Source organism: Colletotrichum karsti (assembly GCF_011947395.1).
Source record: "Colletotrichum karsti strain CkLH20 chromosome Unknown Scaffold32, whole genome shotgun sequence".
NCBI lineage: Eukaryota > Fungi > Ascomycota > Sordariomycetes > Glomerellales > Glomerellaceae > Colletotrichum > Colletotrichum karsti.
In genome coordinates this window covers 569316-584638 of record NW_024065932.1, presented here as the reverse complement: position 1 = coordinate 584638, position 15323 = coordinate 569316, and the positions used below count along the sequence as shown (strand labels likewise).

Sequence of the window (15323 nt, the reverse complement as noted above, 5' to 3'; positions counted from 1 at the left end):
CACATCCGAGGAAAGGGCCATACTGGCAGTTCACGGTGTCGAGTCCACGAAAGGGTGGCCATCAGAACCTCTCAGCATGCGCAAACCTCAATGTCGATATCAAATACTGTGCAGACCACTCACGAGGAATACCCTCCATTTGACGTCACTAGCGCCGTCAGACCGGTCCAGACTAACTCGAAGCATGTCCAGATTGACGCCTGTCTAACCCAACTTGCAAAGTCCCTTGTTCGGGACCTGCACCCCAAGCCTAGATCCCCGTCGAGTTACCCTTTCTCCGGGGGCTTCTTGGCCCTTCTTCTAGATCTTTTCTCTGCCGACTTTCCCATCGGGAGTTCTGCATCACAAGCTCAACAGGATTGTAGAGACGAGCAAGCAGAGACCTCAATCAGGATGACAGAAATCAGCAGAAATCCCCAATACCTGTCGAACATGGTGCAGCCAGCCGTGAGAACGATCATCTCCAGCGAGGACGTCTGGCAGGGCAAGACAAGCCCGGCCGAGAGAAGGAAGATCCAGAACAGGCTCAACCAGCGGGCGTGGAGTAAGTGGCACCCCAGACACATGCAACCTGCTTACGCTCCCGCATCTCCCTTTCCCCCTTTGACCATCGTCATTCGATGGAATGATCCGAGCACGTTTCTAACGCTTCGTTCAACGCACCAGGACAACGACGCAAATTGGAAAAGCTGCGCCAAGGGACGGCCCGAGGCGCGAAGTCCAGCTCGACCGCCGAATCCGCCCTCGTAGTGGCGCGGAAGGACTCCTCCACGTCCTCTTCCTCCTCTCCGTCCAATGAAGATGCGACGACAGATGCGGCCGAGGATACGGCGACGTACATGTACGACACCGCAATGGAGCTCGCACACCCCGGGCCGAAACGGAGACGTGCCAACGGGGAGCGCATGTACGCCAAGCACGCGACGCTGATGGCGCTGACGTACATCGGGCGACGGCGCCGGCTCTTCGAACTTCAGGACGAGGATATGGACGAGCTGTATGGCATTTTCCTTATGAAAGCGATGCACTCGGGGTCGGATCCCATGGCGGACTCGCTGCTGCCGCTGGTGCAGTTCAACCTGTTCAGGGGGTTAATGGAGAACATGAAGACGCTGGGGCTCTCGCTGGGGATGATGTGCGACGAGGAGTGCGACTCGCCGATCGGGACGGATCCGAGGTTTCATTCGCAGACAGTGTGGGACATACCGGTGTATTTGCGGCCGACGGAGACGCAGCTTTCGGTGGTGCATCATCCTTGGTTGGACGTCTTGCCCCTGCCGCGGATGCGAGATAATCTGATCAAGATGGACGGGAAGTACGACGACGAGGAGCTTTGTCTGGACATGGTTGGCGATGGAAATGCGCCTTCTGGAAAGGGCGAGATGATTCTCTGGGGAGAGCCGTGGGACCCGATGAACTGGGAAGTGACGGACGTTTTTGTGAATAAATGGAGGTGGGTGTTGGAAGGGTGCGAGGAGTTGATTCGGTCGTCGAATTATTGGAGGGCGCAGAGAGGAGAGAAGCGGATGCAGGTGAAGTTGCGCGGATAAATGCCTGATTACCTAACCATTGACTCGAGGCCTTCCTGGGTCCTACCTCGCTCTCAACTCTCGAGGTGCTCCTTCTCAAGTTGCTTCTAGACCCAGCTGGTATATTTCCACAAGTGAAGCTCATTGCCACTGCCTCATGTTCTTCATGTTGAAAGAAGCCACTTCCATCTGAAAGGGCACTCAAGTCATGAAGGCCGAGGTGTGTTTATTGTTCTTTAGCAATCTAATAACCACATTGATCCAGTTCAACGGCAAAGAAACATTTCTTTCAGGATCCACTGACAAGACATCCTATTTTAACTGCAGATTTCATTTAAGCTCTTTCACAGCTACTTCTTAAATATATCTCTGCTCTTTCCTTTGAACTCTCTCACAGATGTCTCATTTGCCTTTATCACGCATTGTGCTGTGAGTTCAACATCACATAGGCATCAAACATATATATAATCAAAGGTTACAGAAAGTTGAGTTCGGTAAGCTTTGAAGTGAGATATATATATAATTTGTGTAGATGAGGATCTCATATGAGAGTGGAAGACCACAGGTTCCCTGCCTTGCTCATACTAGATCAGGCAGGTAGGTGCCTCCCATATAAGAAGGCACAAGTCAAACTACCTAGAAGGGAGGGTCGTGACTGCCTCAACCTCTGACTTTCTCATTTTGGAAAGAGGCCTTACGTATTTTACACCTTCCCTTGACGTCGAGGGGCCTCCCCCACCTTAGGTGCCCTCACGTTGTCAACTCGCCTACCACAACCTACCACCACCTTCCATCTTGCACCTTCCATTCTACTGAAAACACCGCGTCGCGGGGTGCCTTACCGCGTCTTCCCTCGCATTTTCTGCTCTGCTTCGAATTTTCTTTCCGTCATCCCGCCTTTCGCATCCCGTCAATGCTATTGTACCAACTCGTTCGCCCGCTTCCTACCTCTTCTCGTCTCCCCCCGAATCCTTCTCTGCCTTCGACATCGCACAACGGCCTCACGATACGGCCAGCCCGACGAAAACTCCCTTCAAACAACAACCCCAGTCAACTTCAGCCTTGCAGATCTGACGCCATGGAACGAATCGACCTCTACCGGCTGCCCAACGAGCTGATCTACTGCATCATGCAGAGCGCAGGCGAGAATCGCGACTGCAAACTAATGCGAAACCTTTGCCTTACCAGTCGTCGAATCTATCCTTTCGCTCGAGTCGAGCTATATCGCAACCTCAAGATCCCCACCATGAAGGCGTACGGCCTGCTCACAAGAAGCTTGATCGAGAACCCAGCCCTTCGACGCTTCATCAGGATCGTCGACATCACCATTTCTGGTTCGCGCTACATGGCAGACTACTCCTTCTTGTTCAGATCCTGGGCAGACCACAAGTACAACGACAAGAACCTCGCCGAAGCTGAACGTAATCTGCTTCTTCTCTGCAAGACTTCCTGCAACAAATCGGCCTCGGATAACGCCCGTTGCGTTCTTTCCCTCTTCCTTCTCCTGCTTGACCGAGCAGAAGATGTCAGCTTGGACCTCAACGCCTTCTCACGCCCAGCGACTCGCCTCTTGGCCGCCGGCCTCGAGATGTCACGCAGCACCAGTCCCAAGGCTCTTTTCCCCTCGTTGAAGAGGCTACGTCTTACGGGAGACGCTATGCCTAACGGAGTGGAATCCATCTTTGGCAGCATCTTTCATCCGATCTTCCCTCTTCTCTCTTCTCCCAACCTCGTCGAGTTGAGTGTAGAAGGAGACTCAGACTTGTGGTCGATACTAGGGATCGTGGATTTCAAACCGAACCTTGCTTTGCAGAGGATTCGGATTGACGGGAGCAAGTCTAACAGCACAGGACTTTGCAATCTACTGAGGCTCTGCCCAGATCTGCGCCGGCTGAGGGCCTTATTCAGAAGCCCATCTGTGCATTATGATCCTGGCACCTGCATCAACCAAGTCCTTCCATCTTCGTGTCCTCGGCTGGAAGAACTTTCCCTCTGTGTTCAAGGAAATCTCAGATTCTTTCGTCAATCAGCAATCGGTGCGGCGTCACGTCCAGGCCTTACCTGTCTGCCTCAGATGGCCAGCCTCAAAGAGCTTCGTATCGACATCGACTGTTTTTTCGACAGCCCGAAAAAGGTCGAGACCCTGGGTTCAACTTTGCCCGACATGCTCCCACCACAGTTGGAGAAGCTTTATCTGGATGCGACCTGGATCTTGAACGGCATCTCCGGACGCATTTCGGCCAAACACCCAGAAGTTATAGCCTACAAGAAGGGAGTCGAGAGCATCATCACGAGTCTTTGCACGGCAACCAAGACGCAACTTCCTCATCTGAAAGTAATAGCCATCAGCTCCAAGTATGGAAAGCAGGCTCAGTGGACCAAGAGTGCCCGAAAATTACTTGCGGGGACGGACGTCAAGGTGAAGTTGACACACGCACAAGTTAGCGGAGTGCTTTGGACCTGCGACTGGGAACAGATGACTAATGGAGATTGGGTTTGAGGCGAGGAAGGTTGGGAGGATTTCTAAATTGCACTGATGGCACCGGCAGACGCCTTCTCGAGAGAAATGGTATATGGTATGAGGTCGGTTGAGATGCGTGGTGAAGCGGTTCGCTTGTGGTTGGATTCTTGGCAACACTGAACCTCATACGTTTGAGACGGAGAGCAAAGCATGTAACTTGGCCTCACTAAGGTCTCAGGCATTATATATTTGCTATCATGCGACATCGTCGCTGCGGCCTTGTATTTGCTCCAGGATTCCATAGATGAATCCTCCATTACTACCAGATCATGTCTATTTCAGTGCCAGTACGTGATGACTTGTATCAGCTGTTCTCACGTAGCCTCCTAATATATCCATCAAATCATTGCGATGTAAGCTGGCTCCACGTCACCACGCTTCGCGTTGGGGTTGGCTTGGGCTGCCGCAGTTCCCGCCGCTGGCGAGTTCAGGGTCTGCACTGACAGGAGAATCAACGTGTTGACGAGACTTGGCGTGCTAACCAAAGTCGAGGCGCCTGAAGGTGTGGAGGTGCTGACGGATAAGGGAGCCGGCGCAGTGCTGCTCCCTCCAGATGCCTGCGTTACGGGTTGCGAGGGTGTTGACGATGAGCTGACTGAGCCTCCGCTGCTCGGCACATCCACGGAGACGGAGATCGTCGTGCTGCTGCTTCTAGCCAGCGTGACACTCTCCGCTGGGAAGCTCAAGAGGGATGACGTTCCACGAGTTGAGCCAGACGAGGAGATGGGCTGAGTTGAGCTTGAAGGCGGAGGAATTGGAGACGACGATTGAGAAGCGATACTGGAGGCTGGTGGTCCTATATTTGTGTCAGATGGAAGATATCAGGAAATAGGGTCGGTGAGTTTGTTTACCGGAGGACGCTGGACTATTGCTGCTGGAACCGGAGGCGCTGCTTGGCTGGGACGTCGAAGAACCTGATGCCGAGAAACTTGAGATCGGAGAAGTCGCCGAGGAGACTGCGGAGGACGACACCGAGGACGACCCCAACGTCGACGAACTACTCGGACTCGAACCCGGCGGCAACGGCGCCGGCGCGCCCACCCCCGCGCGCGTCGGCACGTTCACGCGATCCAGCCCGTAGAGCGAGTAGACCGGGCTCCCGTCGAACGTGCCGCCGCACGTCGACCCGGACCCGTCGGCGCACCGGACGGTGCAGAGCGCGTTGCTCGGGTACGGGTTCGTCGAGAAGACGGGCGTCACGAGGTAGCCCGTGCAGTAGCAGGCGCCGTCGCCGATGATGTAGAAGCGCGACTCGGCGACGACGTGCGAGGTGCACGCGTTCGCGCAGGCCTGGGGGCCGGAGGCGCCGCGGAAGATGGCGCGGGGCTCGAGGAAGTCGTTGAAGTTTGTGAAGGTGCCGCAGCCGAGGTACATTACTTGGGCGTTGGCAGTTGTGGTGAGGAGGAGGAGGAGGAGAAGGGGTAAGAGTGGCTTTGGGAGGGGAGTGGTGGCGGTCATGGTGCGGCTTGAGGTTCTCGTCGTTTGGTGGCGATGGGGTGCCATGGCGGGTACCGATGGCTGAGTATCTGCGGTTAGATGAGGAACTCCAAACTTCTTCCAACCTCTTGAATTCATACAAACACTCAAGAATATTCTGCAAAATTATAATTGAACCTTGAGATCAAACTTGGACGCGAGCCAAATACCCGTCTATCTCGCGTTTCGAATCAGGGGATTTGTTGCCGCTGCGCGGTTGGAATGCATCCAGATTACTACCCATGCCACGACTACAAGATGTTATGGCAAAGATTCCCACTACCTTGATATATTCAAACTTATTTCTGCGTCTTTTCCATTGTCTTAACTAATCCTAGCAGGCACCATCCTCACTTGGCATTCAGCCCATGATTCATCTCCAGCTTCCCGTGTCTCAAACGCTGCGAAAGGTAGAACCATCACTTAACACATAGCACCTATGACATTTATAACAATACTCGGATAGAAATAATTCAACACGATACGCCCTGAGTGGAGATGTAGGTAAAATACAAGCAGAAGTAGGTCTCAAAGTTGGCTTACCACAATGAGCCAACAATCCTGAAACCCCTGAATTCAGAATTCCCATAGTCTGACGTCGACCGTTCAGCTTCGCACCTTCTTCTTCGCCACGGTTGAGAGGTCTTTCTTTTGAATAAATGCGACAAATTCCCTCGATCCAAAACGCATTACCGATTGGTCGTATTTATTCCCTCGACGTTCAGTGAGTTCAAAGCCCTCGAAGACGATCCCACTCGGACTGACATGAACAAGCAGAACGCTCTTTTCGCTGCCGTCAAACACAGTCCTAGGGGCCTTCAAGACAAACTTTCCATTTTTGAGCGATGCCGGTTTCGCTTTCTTGCAAAGGCTTGCTCCTCGTCCAATACTTTTTCCCCGTAACCGGTTGTACTGGAAGATGTGGTTGAAATGTTTGCCGCCAAGGAAGGCTTCGTTGCCGGACAGCTTCATGCTAACGCGTTCGCCTGGTGTTACGCGTGTGAACTGCTCCTTGAATTGCGGCCAGCTGCCTGGGTCGTTGTGGTTGATGCGGTAGGCGGCATGGAAGTGATCCAGAAGTTCCTTGTTTTCCTTCAGCCAGCTTCTTAACTGAGGGTCGAGCGGGTGTTTTTGCGTCCTCTTTGGCTTGAGACTCGCCAGCTTCTTGACCGAAGCGACGCGCTGTAATTCAAGCGAGAGGAGTCTCATGATAGAAAATTGGATGTACGATCGCGCGGTCTGGTCTCGCAACACGCTCGCGGGCTTCTGTACGAAAGGCGAGAAACGCGGGCCTGCCTTCACAAAGGGCTTGACGAATCGCCATTGTCGAGAGAGAACATGACGGCTGGGCATTCTCCATGAAGAGAGCATTTTGAGAGCTGGATATTTGGGATGTGGCTTGGCAGATGACAAGGTAGGATTACTTGGATGAGTATGTCGATTCAACTCCGAGTAGTATCGTATGATGTGGTCTTTTATATGAATTCAATGAATTGCAAAACGGAAACCGCGCTCTGCGTCGACAAATCCGTAAACATGTAGTTGAGCGTTAGCAAACACGACGCATGTTAGCGACGTACTGAGAGATCAATTCTTTCACCAAGGGCAGCACAGCTCCAGCTCGACTTGGATGCGGATAATTGTATCCATATTGAGTGATTTGACATCAATCATCTATCAATCCTGAGTGTAGGAAGGGTGAGAAGGGGCCGTTCTACTGAAAGGTCTTCTCCCCCTTCTTCCGGCTTCAGTCGTCTTCTTCCTACGGCTCTTTCATCCCATTGTCTCTTCCGTTTCGAAGTTGTCTATTGAAAGGTTCCAACAATGGTGACGTTTCGCGCACCCGATCCAAGGCGCAGTGTAACCTCCTCTCCCTTCCACTCGGTAGCCGCGCCCCCTACGGTGACGTTTTTCAACTCACTGCCCTCCGGTAATCTCATCTTCACCCTCACCTCCGCCGGAGGTGCCTTTTCGAAGCCCAAGACCGTGGTGACAGTACGTGCCTTCTGATCCAGCTCCATCTCAAGATCGACGAGTCCCCATTTGGTCGGCGCCCTCTGCACCCCGATCTTACCCTCGCTGAGCCACTTTCTCGGCACACCTCGTCCAACCAACAAGGCATCCTCGTCCGGATGATCCAGCAACAACGCAGCTCTCAGCAAGATGGGAATCGTGAACTCGGACGGTTGGCAGTACGTGCTTGAACCTCCGCCAGTGCCAGCAACCTCGGCAGCGAGCCACAGCCCGCGGTTGTGGACGTGGTATCGGTGAGTATACAAGAACAACACAAACTCATCGATGCGATCTTGCAGCAACAAAGTCAGCGCATAGCCGTATGAAATGAAACCGAGGATGTCGCGGGTATCTGGCTTCAGGGGCGTCACGTTCGCAACTACTCCGAGACTGGTGATTCCGTACGCTCGCATCGAGTCGATTACCATGTCCGTCTGGTTGGACGACAGCACGGATGCTTGAAGAAGCTCTGAGTAGACGCGGTGAGGCCACCACTGCGACGATGCGTCTCCCTTCTCCGCCAAGTCTTCGAGCACATGCGTTGTCTCGTTGGGGAGTACGGGGACGTAAGGAGGCGTGAAGTTGCGCTGAATCCACTTGTCAAGCGTCACAGCCGTCTGATTGATGAGCTTCTCAGCCCTGTCGTTCCAGTCCTTGGCCTGATTGGCGAAGGTGTCGATGTTGGCCAAGTCTTTCAACCCGCGAGCCGCGAACGCGGCGTTATTCCAGTAAGGCTTCTCGAACCGCCACGCATCGCTCCTGAGAGCGGCATCAGACTCGCTCCACCCGGAGATGAGGCCGTGGTACGGATCGTCCTCCGGCAGCTTCAGGTTCTCGTCCTGGCGGGTGGTGAGCATGTTCGCCCACGCGAGGATCTTCGTCTTGTACCTCTCAACGAGCGCGGTGTCGCCTGTGTACTGCACGTAACGGGCGATCAGGGACAGAGATAGGCCGAACTGCGGTACCGCGGGTCCGCGCATCTTGATCGCGCCGTTGTCGTAGACGTACCAGTCCATATAGTTCTCGAGAATGGTCTTTGCTTGGTCGAAGCGTCCCCAGGCGAGGTTGGCCGTGAGTGAGGAGGTCATGATGTCTTGGAAGCCGTCGTACTCCGAGCCGCCATAGTCGCGCTCGAAGGCGCCGTATCTCGGGGACACGCCACCGGCACGACCGACGAGCTCTGCTGCGAAGGCGTGTTTGCCCATGTCTGACCAGGTCTCGTCGGGAAGAGTCAGAGAAATGCCGTCCTTCACATGAGACTCCCAGTAGTCCGTGAAGCGCATTAGGGCCGGGTAGAAGTCGTTCGCTGTGGGGTGCGCCTTCAGGGGCAGGAACTGCTTGTAGTCCAACGCGTACTTGTGCGCGCGGACTACGCCGCCCTTGATATACGTCATGGAAAACCAGATGTGGACAATCTCTGGATCAGGAGAGTCGACGTCAGCAAAGGCGGTAATGTCAACCCAGTCGGTGGTGTCTTCGAGTCCGCGGTAGATCTTGCGGCTTGCGGGCATCCATCCACTCAAGAGACCGTCGAAGGAGTAGTTGGAGTGCGTTCCGTCCGCGGCTTCGAGGAGGTCATTCCAGGGTTGGTAGTTCTTTGTCGTGGATTGCCAATCGAGGGCCATTGTGTCATTGGCCTGGACATTTCCGAGATACGTGTCCCAAGGCAAGAAAGATAGGTCGACGACGTCGCGAACATGCTCCTCAACGGGTTCGCCGTCCTGAAGAAGACGCTCTGCGAGGACGTCGTTCTGCTTCAGGTTGACGTCGTTGGTGGGGTCGAGGCCAAAATAGGCGTCGACGGTCCTGTTGAGCGAAACAGCTTCGTCGCTTGAGGCCTCGACGTATCTCTTGATTTCACGCCGTGTGCCTGACGACGAGACCAATACCAAAGGGCCATCGAAGCGGGTGACATCCTCGTACGCGGTCCATGACTCGCCGTTGTAAGTGAAAGTGTCGATCGCGGTGAGACCGTCGGCTGTCTTCTCTTGACGAGGATTCAGATGATCCGGGCTCGGTGCGGTGAAAGGCTCAAAAGAGCCGTGTCTGGCTAGTTGCGGCACCTCATGGTAGGGCTTTGGGTGTTTGACTTGGCCTCTGCCAGCCAAAGCTGTGAAAACGAATGTGAACGAAACGAGCGACTTGAGTAAAGAGTGTCGGGGCATGTTTGCTACCTCTGCCCCCTAAGGTGTTGAAAAGGACTGACTACTGAACAAACCAACAGTCTCCATGGTGCCAAGGAAACGATCTGTTCATGTAGTTTTTGGCATTGTCCGCTGCGAGATGAAGGGGCGACGATACTTCGTGAAGTCCGTCCGTTGATTGCCTGGACCGGGGTGTACCTTGACTCGGGCAATTCCACTAGAGAAGGTTAATTGAGTGGTCGCAAATTTGAGCTGATCAACTTCGTTCAGTGAGACTGTGGGGTGCTCAAAGCACTGACTTGAAGGTGAGAATAGGGGACACAACTGCAAGTCTGCGAATGGTGTGGTGCCTGAATTCTGTGTCTTCAGCATCGCAGGTTGCATAGTTCCAGTCGGCTGCCCAACTGTCACCTGTCTGAACAAATCTCGTCGTCATCGTCAAAGTTGAAAGAGGAGAGTTTTGTCAGGTACCCTGAGCAAGCCGCGAAAGTCGGCTAGTTCGGCACTCTACTGACTTACAGCGCGTATTCATTAGCCTCAGATACGAGCGCGCATTTATTAAGGCTTTCCGGTTTCTCCGGCCAGTCCATGTCCTTAACAAGTAATCGAGCCGAATCCGGCATCAAGGCCTTGAGTTCTCTGACATTACGTATACAATCATGAGAGCGCCAACATGACTTGTTGCTGCAGATTTTGGCAATGAGCCTTAAAGAATCGTCCCTCTTTGCCCTGAACCTGTGCATATTGTTCCAAGACTTCACTTATTGCCTCTCGCACTCAACTCCGCCATATCTAAGCTCAGCCATAACGCCTTGAGTCCACTTGTAACCCAAAATTGCCGCTGCGGGCACTTGATCACAGTGGCCTCGAAACTATGTCCGACAAATTCAACTCAACACACCCTTGATGTGCGGAAGTATCATTGATGCCTCGCACCTCGCTCCAGCTACCTAGGTGTTCTCTGGTTCCAACTGGAAACAACAAAGTTGAGTTCTGTCTCGTTCGGTGATTTCTCAGGTGAATCCCAACAAGCCTATATGGTAAAGACTTCTGAGAGAAGCTTTATCCACGTAAATGGAGAGGTCGTGCCGGATGTTTCTATACTGTACGGGAATCGATCGTTCGCGGGTCTCCATCACTGGTGAGATCATTGAGATGCGACCTGAGGCAATTGTGGAATTTGATTGTATTGCAATAGCACTCCTCTCAAAGACGGTGATCTCTACATCGGCTGACTGCTGACGTCGAGGTGATTTGCTCGTCTCAATCGTATCTCCATTTACCACCAAGATAGAGCCGGATCGTATCCTCGTCTCTTTCCCGCTTCCACTTGATTCTTTGAAGGGCATCTCCGGGTTCTCGTCCCCACAAGTCCTCGTACAAATCCATCTGGAACCAATTCATGCGTAGCTTCACCCAACCTCGGTGTCGTCTCCACTCCATCACGTCCCATGAATTGAAGTTCAGCATTTCCAAGCCTTTCTTTCTGAACCAATCGGTCGCGTGCAGCTTGAAGGATCTTTGATCGTCCAGCGGTGTTGACATTTGGTTGTACCACAGGGGGAGAGCGTCGAGGGTGACGAAGTAGTCGTATCTGGGGTTACCATGCCACCAGGATGTTTTTTCGGGAGGCTCCCAACGAGGGTTCTCGTCTCTGATGGCAGACTCAGCCCATTTCCGATGTCTTTTTCGAATCTTGTAGTTGGATGCGCCGTCAAGGAAGTCTTCGTCCTCCACGAAGGTAACTTCACAGTCGATCCCGGGCAAGTCTCTCATAGCGTCTCTCGTAACACGATTTATGTAGGCTTTGTACTGCTTCCATGTGCTGTCACTGCTATAGTCACAGCGGTATACAACAAATCCACATTTTTTAAAGTTGTTCTGTCGAAGTTGCCAGACCAGCTCCGCCGCCCATGGATACGACAGGCTAAAGCGAGAGCCCGGGTTGTTGTTGTCGTGCTGACCAACATCGGCGTTGTTCTGAGGACTCGAAGATAGACAACGATTCTGCGATTGATGAGGCGGTGAATTGATGCGTCTTGAAATCGATTTCTGTGTTCCGGCTATCGGCAGAGGGTACAACAAAGATCTTCGGCTCAACGTCAGCCAAAGCTGACGAGGTATCGTCCGTCCAACGGACAGCCCAGAGGCGAAGACAGTCATCGCCTCCAAAGCTATCGAAGAATCAGTAAGACTTGACAAAAGTAAAGAGATGCGCAGAGTTGGGTTTGGTTTTCTTTTCTCTTTTCAAGCGATATGACAACAAGCGGCGCCGAAGTCCGCAAGGGGCTGGGCGCATGAAGCAAACACATCCCCTGTAGGGACATGGCACCACCCTGGTTAACGGTTAAGCTGTTATTTGGTTCCTATGATTATGGTGTTCTCTTGTTCTTGCTTTCAGAAAGCCTCATGATGGGCATTGCGGCTTTCTTGAGAGTAAGAGCTTTATTTTCTCTACAGTATCTAGTATCTGAGCAGATGAGTGATACATCCGCTAAGTGTGAGCATGCTACCGGGTCCAAACCAGCGACTTGCGACTTTCAGAACCATCTACAATCTTCTTAAAAGCAATCAAACTTGTCTGCATATTTTGTTTTTCATATTAAAGTAAGTCTACACATTTGCCAAATTAATTTGTCCATTTTATTCGTGTTTATTAATTAGTCAGAGAATTCTCAAGCAATCAGTACGACGAGTTCATCAAAAGCATCGTAACAATCACCGGAATAGTGCCAAATGAATCAGAAGTATGAACAAAGCCTTTATCTATCTGCCAGGTATTCTCAATGCTCCCTTTGGCTAACTTGTTTGCATCCCGGACGACCCCCGGACACCGCCGGGGCCGTTACATCATCCGGCGCAAACACCGCCGAGAGAATGACCCACAGCGGTAAACACTTCTAAACCAATCACGATTCCCGGTTGGATACCCCACATGGCCCTCAACACCACCGTCACCGAAACAGGAATTCGGCCAGGCTCATCCCATGTCCGGCAGCGCTGCGAGCACCACCACCACGCAAGCCGTCAACTTACAACCAATCACGAACTCCATACCAATTTCGATATTCTCGTGAGGGGTGTTCACGTCCGGAAATAACTTACACAAACTGACTGTCGACCAGCCAAGAAAGTCATTGGACTTTGTGTGCAGAAGGCGCTGGCACTCGAAGGAAGAAAAGAGAAGCAGATTCCATCATGGCCGAACCGCCGCAGGCATCAGGCAAAGCCATGACTCCAGACGCCATCGCAGACCTTCTGGCATCCGCCTCATCATGGGCGAACCCCGGCGCCGAGGACCAGGGCCGCGCTCACAGGACGGCTTTGCTGAGTGACGTGCTGTTTACGGCGCAGCAGTTGTGGTTCGCGGGGAGTCAGGAGTTCGACCTTGTCGCAGAGAAGCTGGGCGATGGAAGTCGAGATGGTGAGTGATCCCCTCATGAAGCCGCAATCATGAGGTACTGACACATAATGACAGCTTCATGGAGACTTCCGCTAGGCGACTCGGGAATCGTCGACTTCTTCCTCACCGTCATCGTCACCCCGGATCTCCGCCCAGCCTTGAAGAAACACTCGCTCCGTCTCATCGGCAACTCATGCGCCGACACAGGTACTTTCCCTCTCATATTCACAACCACACAATCTAACATCACCAGATGAGAACCGCGCCCGCGTCGTCGCCTCAAACGCTCTTCCCGCCATCATCACCTTCCTCTCCGACGACGTCGCCCTCCCCTTCGCCGTCCCGGTCCTATACAACATCCTCGTCGACTACGAGCCGGCCCAACAGGCAGCCTCAACCGCCTCTCTAACCCTCTCCCTCGTCGACCTCCTCACCAGCCCGCGTCTCGCCAATGCCCAGCACCTCCTAGGCATCATCAGCAAGATCCTCGCCCTCCTCGCGACCCACGAGACAGAAGCCACCCTCGCGCCCCCGCAAACCCCGGCTCTCCTCCTCACCCTCGCCCTGACCCCGACGACAGACGCGGAGGACTTCGTCTCCCTCGTCGCCGTCGCCCTGGCCTACCTCACCCACGCCCCGATCCAAGAGGCCCTCATCACCACGAACTCCGTCCCCATCCTCCTCGCCACCTTCTACCACCTGCAGACCCAGCTCGAGGCCATCCGGGTCGAGGACGAGGACGCCGCCGTCATGCTCAAGGCCCTCCCGCAGTCCTTCGTCCAGCTCCTCGCCGACATCTCCTACGCCGACGCCTTCACCATCTACAACCCCATCGGCTCCCCCGTCCTCCAGACCCTCCAGTCCTGGCTCTCCATGCCCAACGTCCACCTCCAGTCCGCCGCCTGCCTCTGCCTCGGCAACGTCGCCCGCTCCGACGAGGCCTCCTACGCCCTCGTCAGGGACCACGCCGTCCACCTCCCCCTCGTCGACCTCCTCCGCGTCTCCAAGGACTCCATCCTCCTGCACTCCGCCCTCTCCTTCCTCAAGAACCTCGCCATCCCGCCCCAGAACAAGCCCCTGCTCGGCGACGCCGGCCTCCTCGACGCCGACATCCTCCCCCGCATCTGGGCCCTCGACGTCAACCCCCAGGTCCAGTTCTCCGCCGTCTCCCTCACCCGCCTCCTCCTCGTCAACACCCCCTCCAACGTCCGCCGCCTCTGCGCCCCGCTCAACCCGGACCCCCTCTCCCCCTCCCACGACACGACCCACTTCCACCGCCTCCTCGACCTCTTCGCGCGCTCCGACGCCGAGCACACCCGGACCGAAGCCGCCCGCGCCGCCGCCGCCGTCTGCCGCGTCCTGCACACCGCCCCGATCCCGCCCCTCCTCCCGGACTGGGACCCCGCGGATGACGGCTACGTCTTCCGTCCCGAGAAGCCGCTCTCGCCCACGGCGGCCGCCGAGGCCGGCTCCGAGAGCGGCGACGCGAGGCGCAGGGAGAAGTTCTACCGACAGCACGCGGCGCTCAACAAGGCGCTCGCGTTCCTCGTGACGCAGACCAAGTTCCCCGTGCTCCGCAGCGAAGCATGGTTCGTCTTCGCGCTCATGTGCCGGTCCAAGGACGGCGCCGGCGTCGTGATTCGCGCGTTGCAGGTGCAGGGCGCGTTCGAGGCGCTGACGGAGTCCATCACGGGGCGGAGCTTCTCCGGGGAGGAGGGGGAGGAGCAGAAGACCATCACGAGCGGTCAAGAGGCCGTGGTCGTCGGGGGCGGCGGGGGTGATAATGCGGCAATGGTGGACGGTCTGGGGCTGGAACCGCAGGCGACGGACCCGGCCCAGGCGGCGGGGATGAAGAAGGTTGATCGGGAGAACGGGCTCGTCATGGTCAGCGAGCTGGTGAGGAGGCACAAGGATGAGTTGCCTGCTGTGCGGAGGGCTGCGTTTGAGGAGATGTTGAGGGAGGGCGGGGAGATGCTTGTTGATGAGAAGAGTAAGGAGGATGCATAGCAGGTGGTCATGATTTGAATAATGGATTAGGAATACCTGGCAGACGGCTTGCAGAGTAGCGTCAATGAAACATCGTGGCTTGATGTCACGAACAATCTGTATAGCGCACAAAACAGCAAACGACGTTGTGCTAATACCAGCAGGAGAGAATGACCAGGACATCACGAGCCTCAATTCGCAAAACAGCTGAATGAATAAATGGTATAAGCCAGTCACATCATACACGTCAC

The 15323-nt window shown here is 54.5% G+C and overlaps 6 protein-coding genes across 6 annotated transcripts; 2 read left to right on the top strand and 4 right to left on the bottom strand.

Moving 5' to 3' along the window:
- Positions 1-432: 432 nt before the first annotated feature.
- On the top strand, positions 433-4782 carry CkaCkLH20_09250 (uncharacterized protein; the record flags this gene model as incomplete). The annotated part of the gene is made up of 4 exons (XM_038891965.1): positions 433-544; positions 667-1453; positions 2598-3198; positions 4543-4782. The coding sequence occupies 4 exons, from the start codon at positions 433-435 to the stop codon at positions 4780-4782; spliced, it is 1740 nt and encodes a 579-aa protein (XP_038742898.1).
- Positions 4783-4915: 133 nt separating this feature from the next.
- Positions 4916-5508, bottom strand: CkaCkLH20_09249 (uncharacterized protein; the record flags this gene model as incomplete). Its single annotated transcript, XM_038891964.1, has 2 exons — positions 4916-5047; positions 5092-5508. 2 exons carry the CDS (start codon positions 5506-5508, stop codon positions 4916-4918), a joined length of 549 nt encoding a protein of 182 aa, XP_038742897.1.
- Positions 5509-6132: 624 nt separating this feature from the next.
- CkaCkLH20_09248 (uncharacterized protein) lies at positions 6133-6897 on the bottom strand (the record flags this gene model as incomplete). The annotated part of the gene is made up of 1 exon (XM_038891963.1): positions 6133-6897. The coding sequence occupies one exon, from the start codon at positions 6895-6897 to the stop codon at positions 6133-6135; it is 765 nt and encodes a 254-aa protein (XP_038742896.1).
- Positions 6898-7331: 434 nt separating this feature from the next.
- On the bottom strand, positions 7332-9704 carry CkaCkLH20_09247 (uncharacterized protein; the record flags this gene model as incomplete). The annotated part of the gene is made up of 1 exon (XM_038891962.1): positions 7332-9704. One exon carries the CDS (start codon positions 9702-9704, stop codon positions 7332-7334), a length of 2373 nt encoding a protein of 790 aa, XP_038742895.1.
- Positions 9705-10946: 1242 nt separating this feature from the next.
- Positions 10947-11459, bottom strand: CkaCkLH20_09246 (uncharacterized protein; the record flags this gene model as incomplete). The annotated part of the gene is made up of 1 exon (XM_038891961.1): positions 10947-11459. One exon carries the CDS (start codon positions 11457-11459, stop codon positions 10947-10949), a length of 513 nt encoding a protein of 170 aa, XP_038742894.1.
- A 1422-nt stretch (positions 11460-12881) lies between these two features.
- Positions 12882-15093, top strand: CkaCkLH20_09245 (GTP binding protein; the record flags this gene model as incomplete). The annotated part of the gene is made up of 3 exons (XM_038891960.1): positions 12882-13107; positions 13162-13293; positions 13340-15093. 3 exons carry the CDS (start codon positions 12882-12884, stop codon positions 15091-15093), a joined length of 2112 nt encoding a protein of 703 aa, XP_038742893.1.
- Positions 15094-15323: the final 230 nt, after the last annotated feature.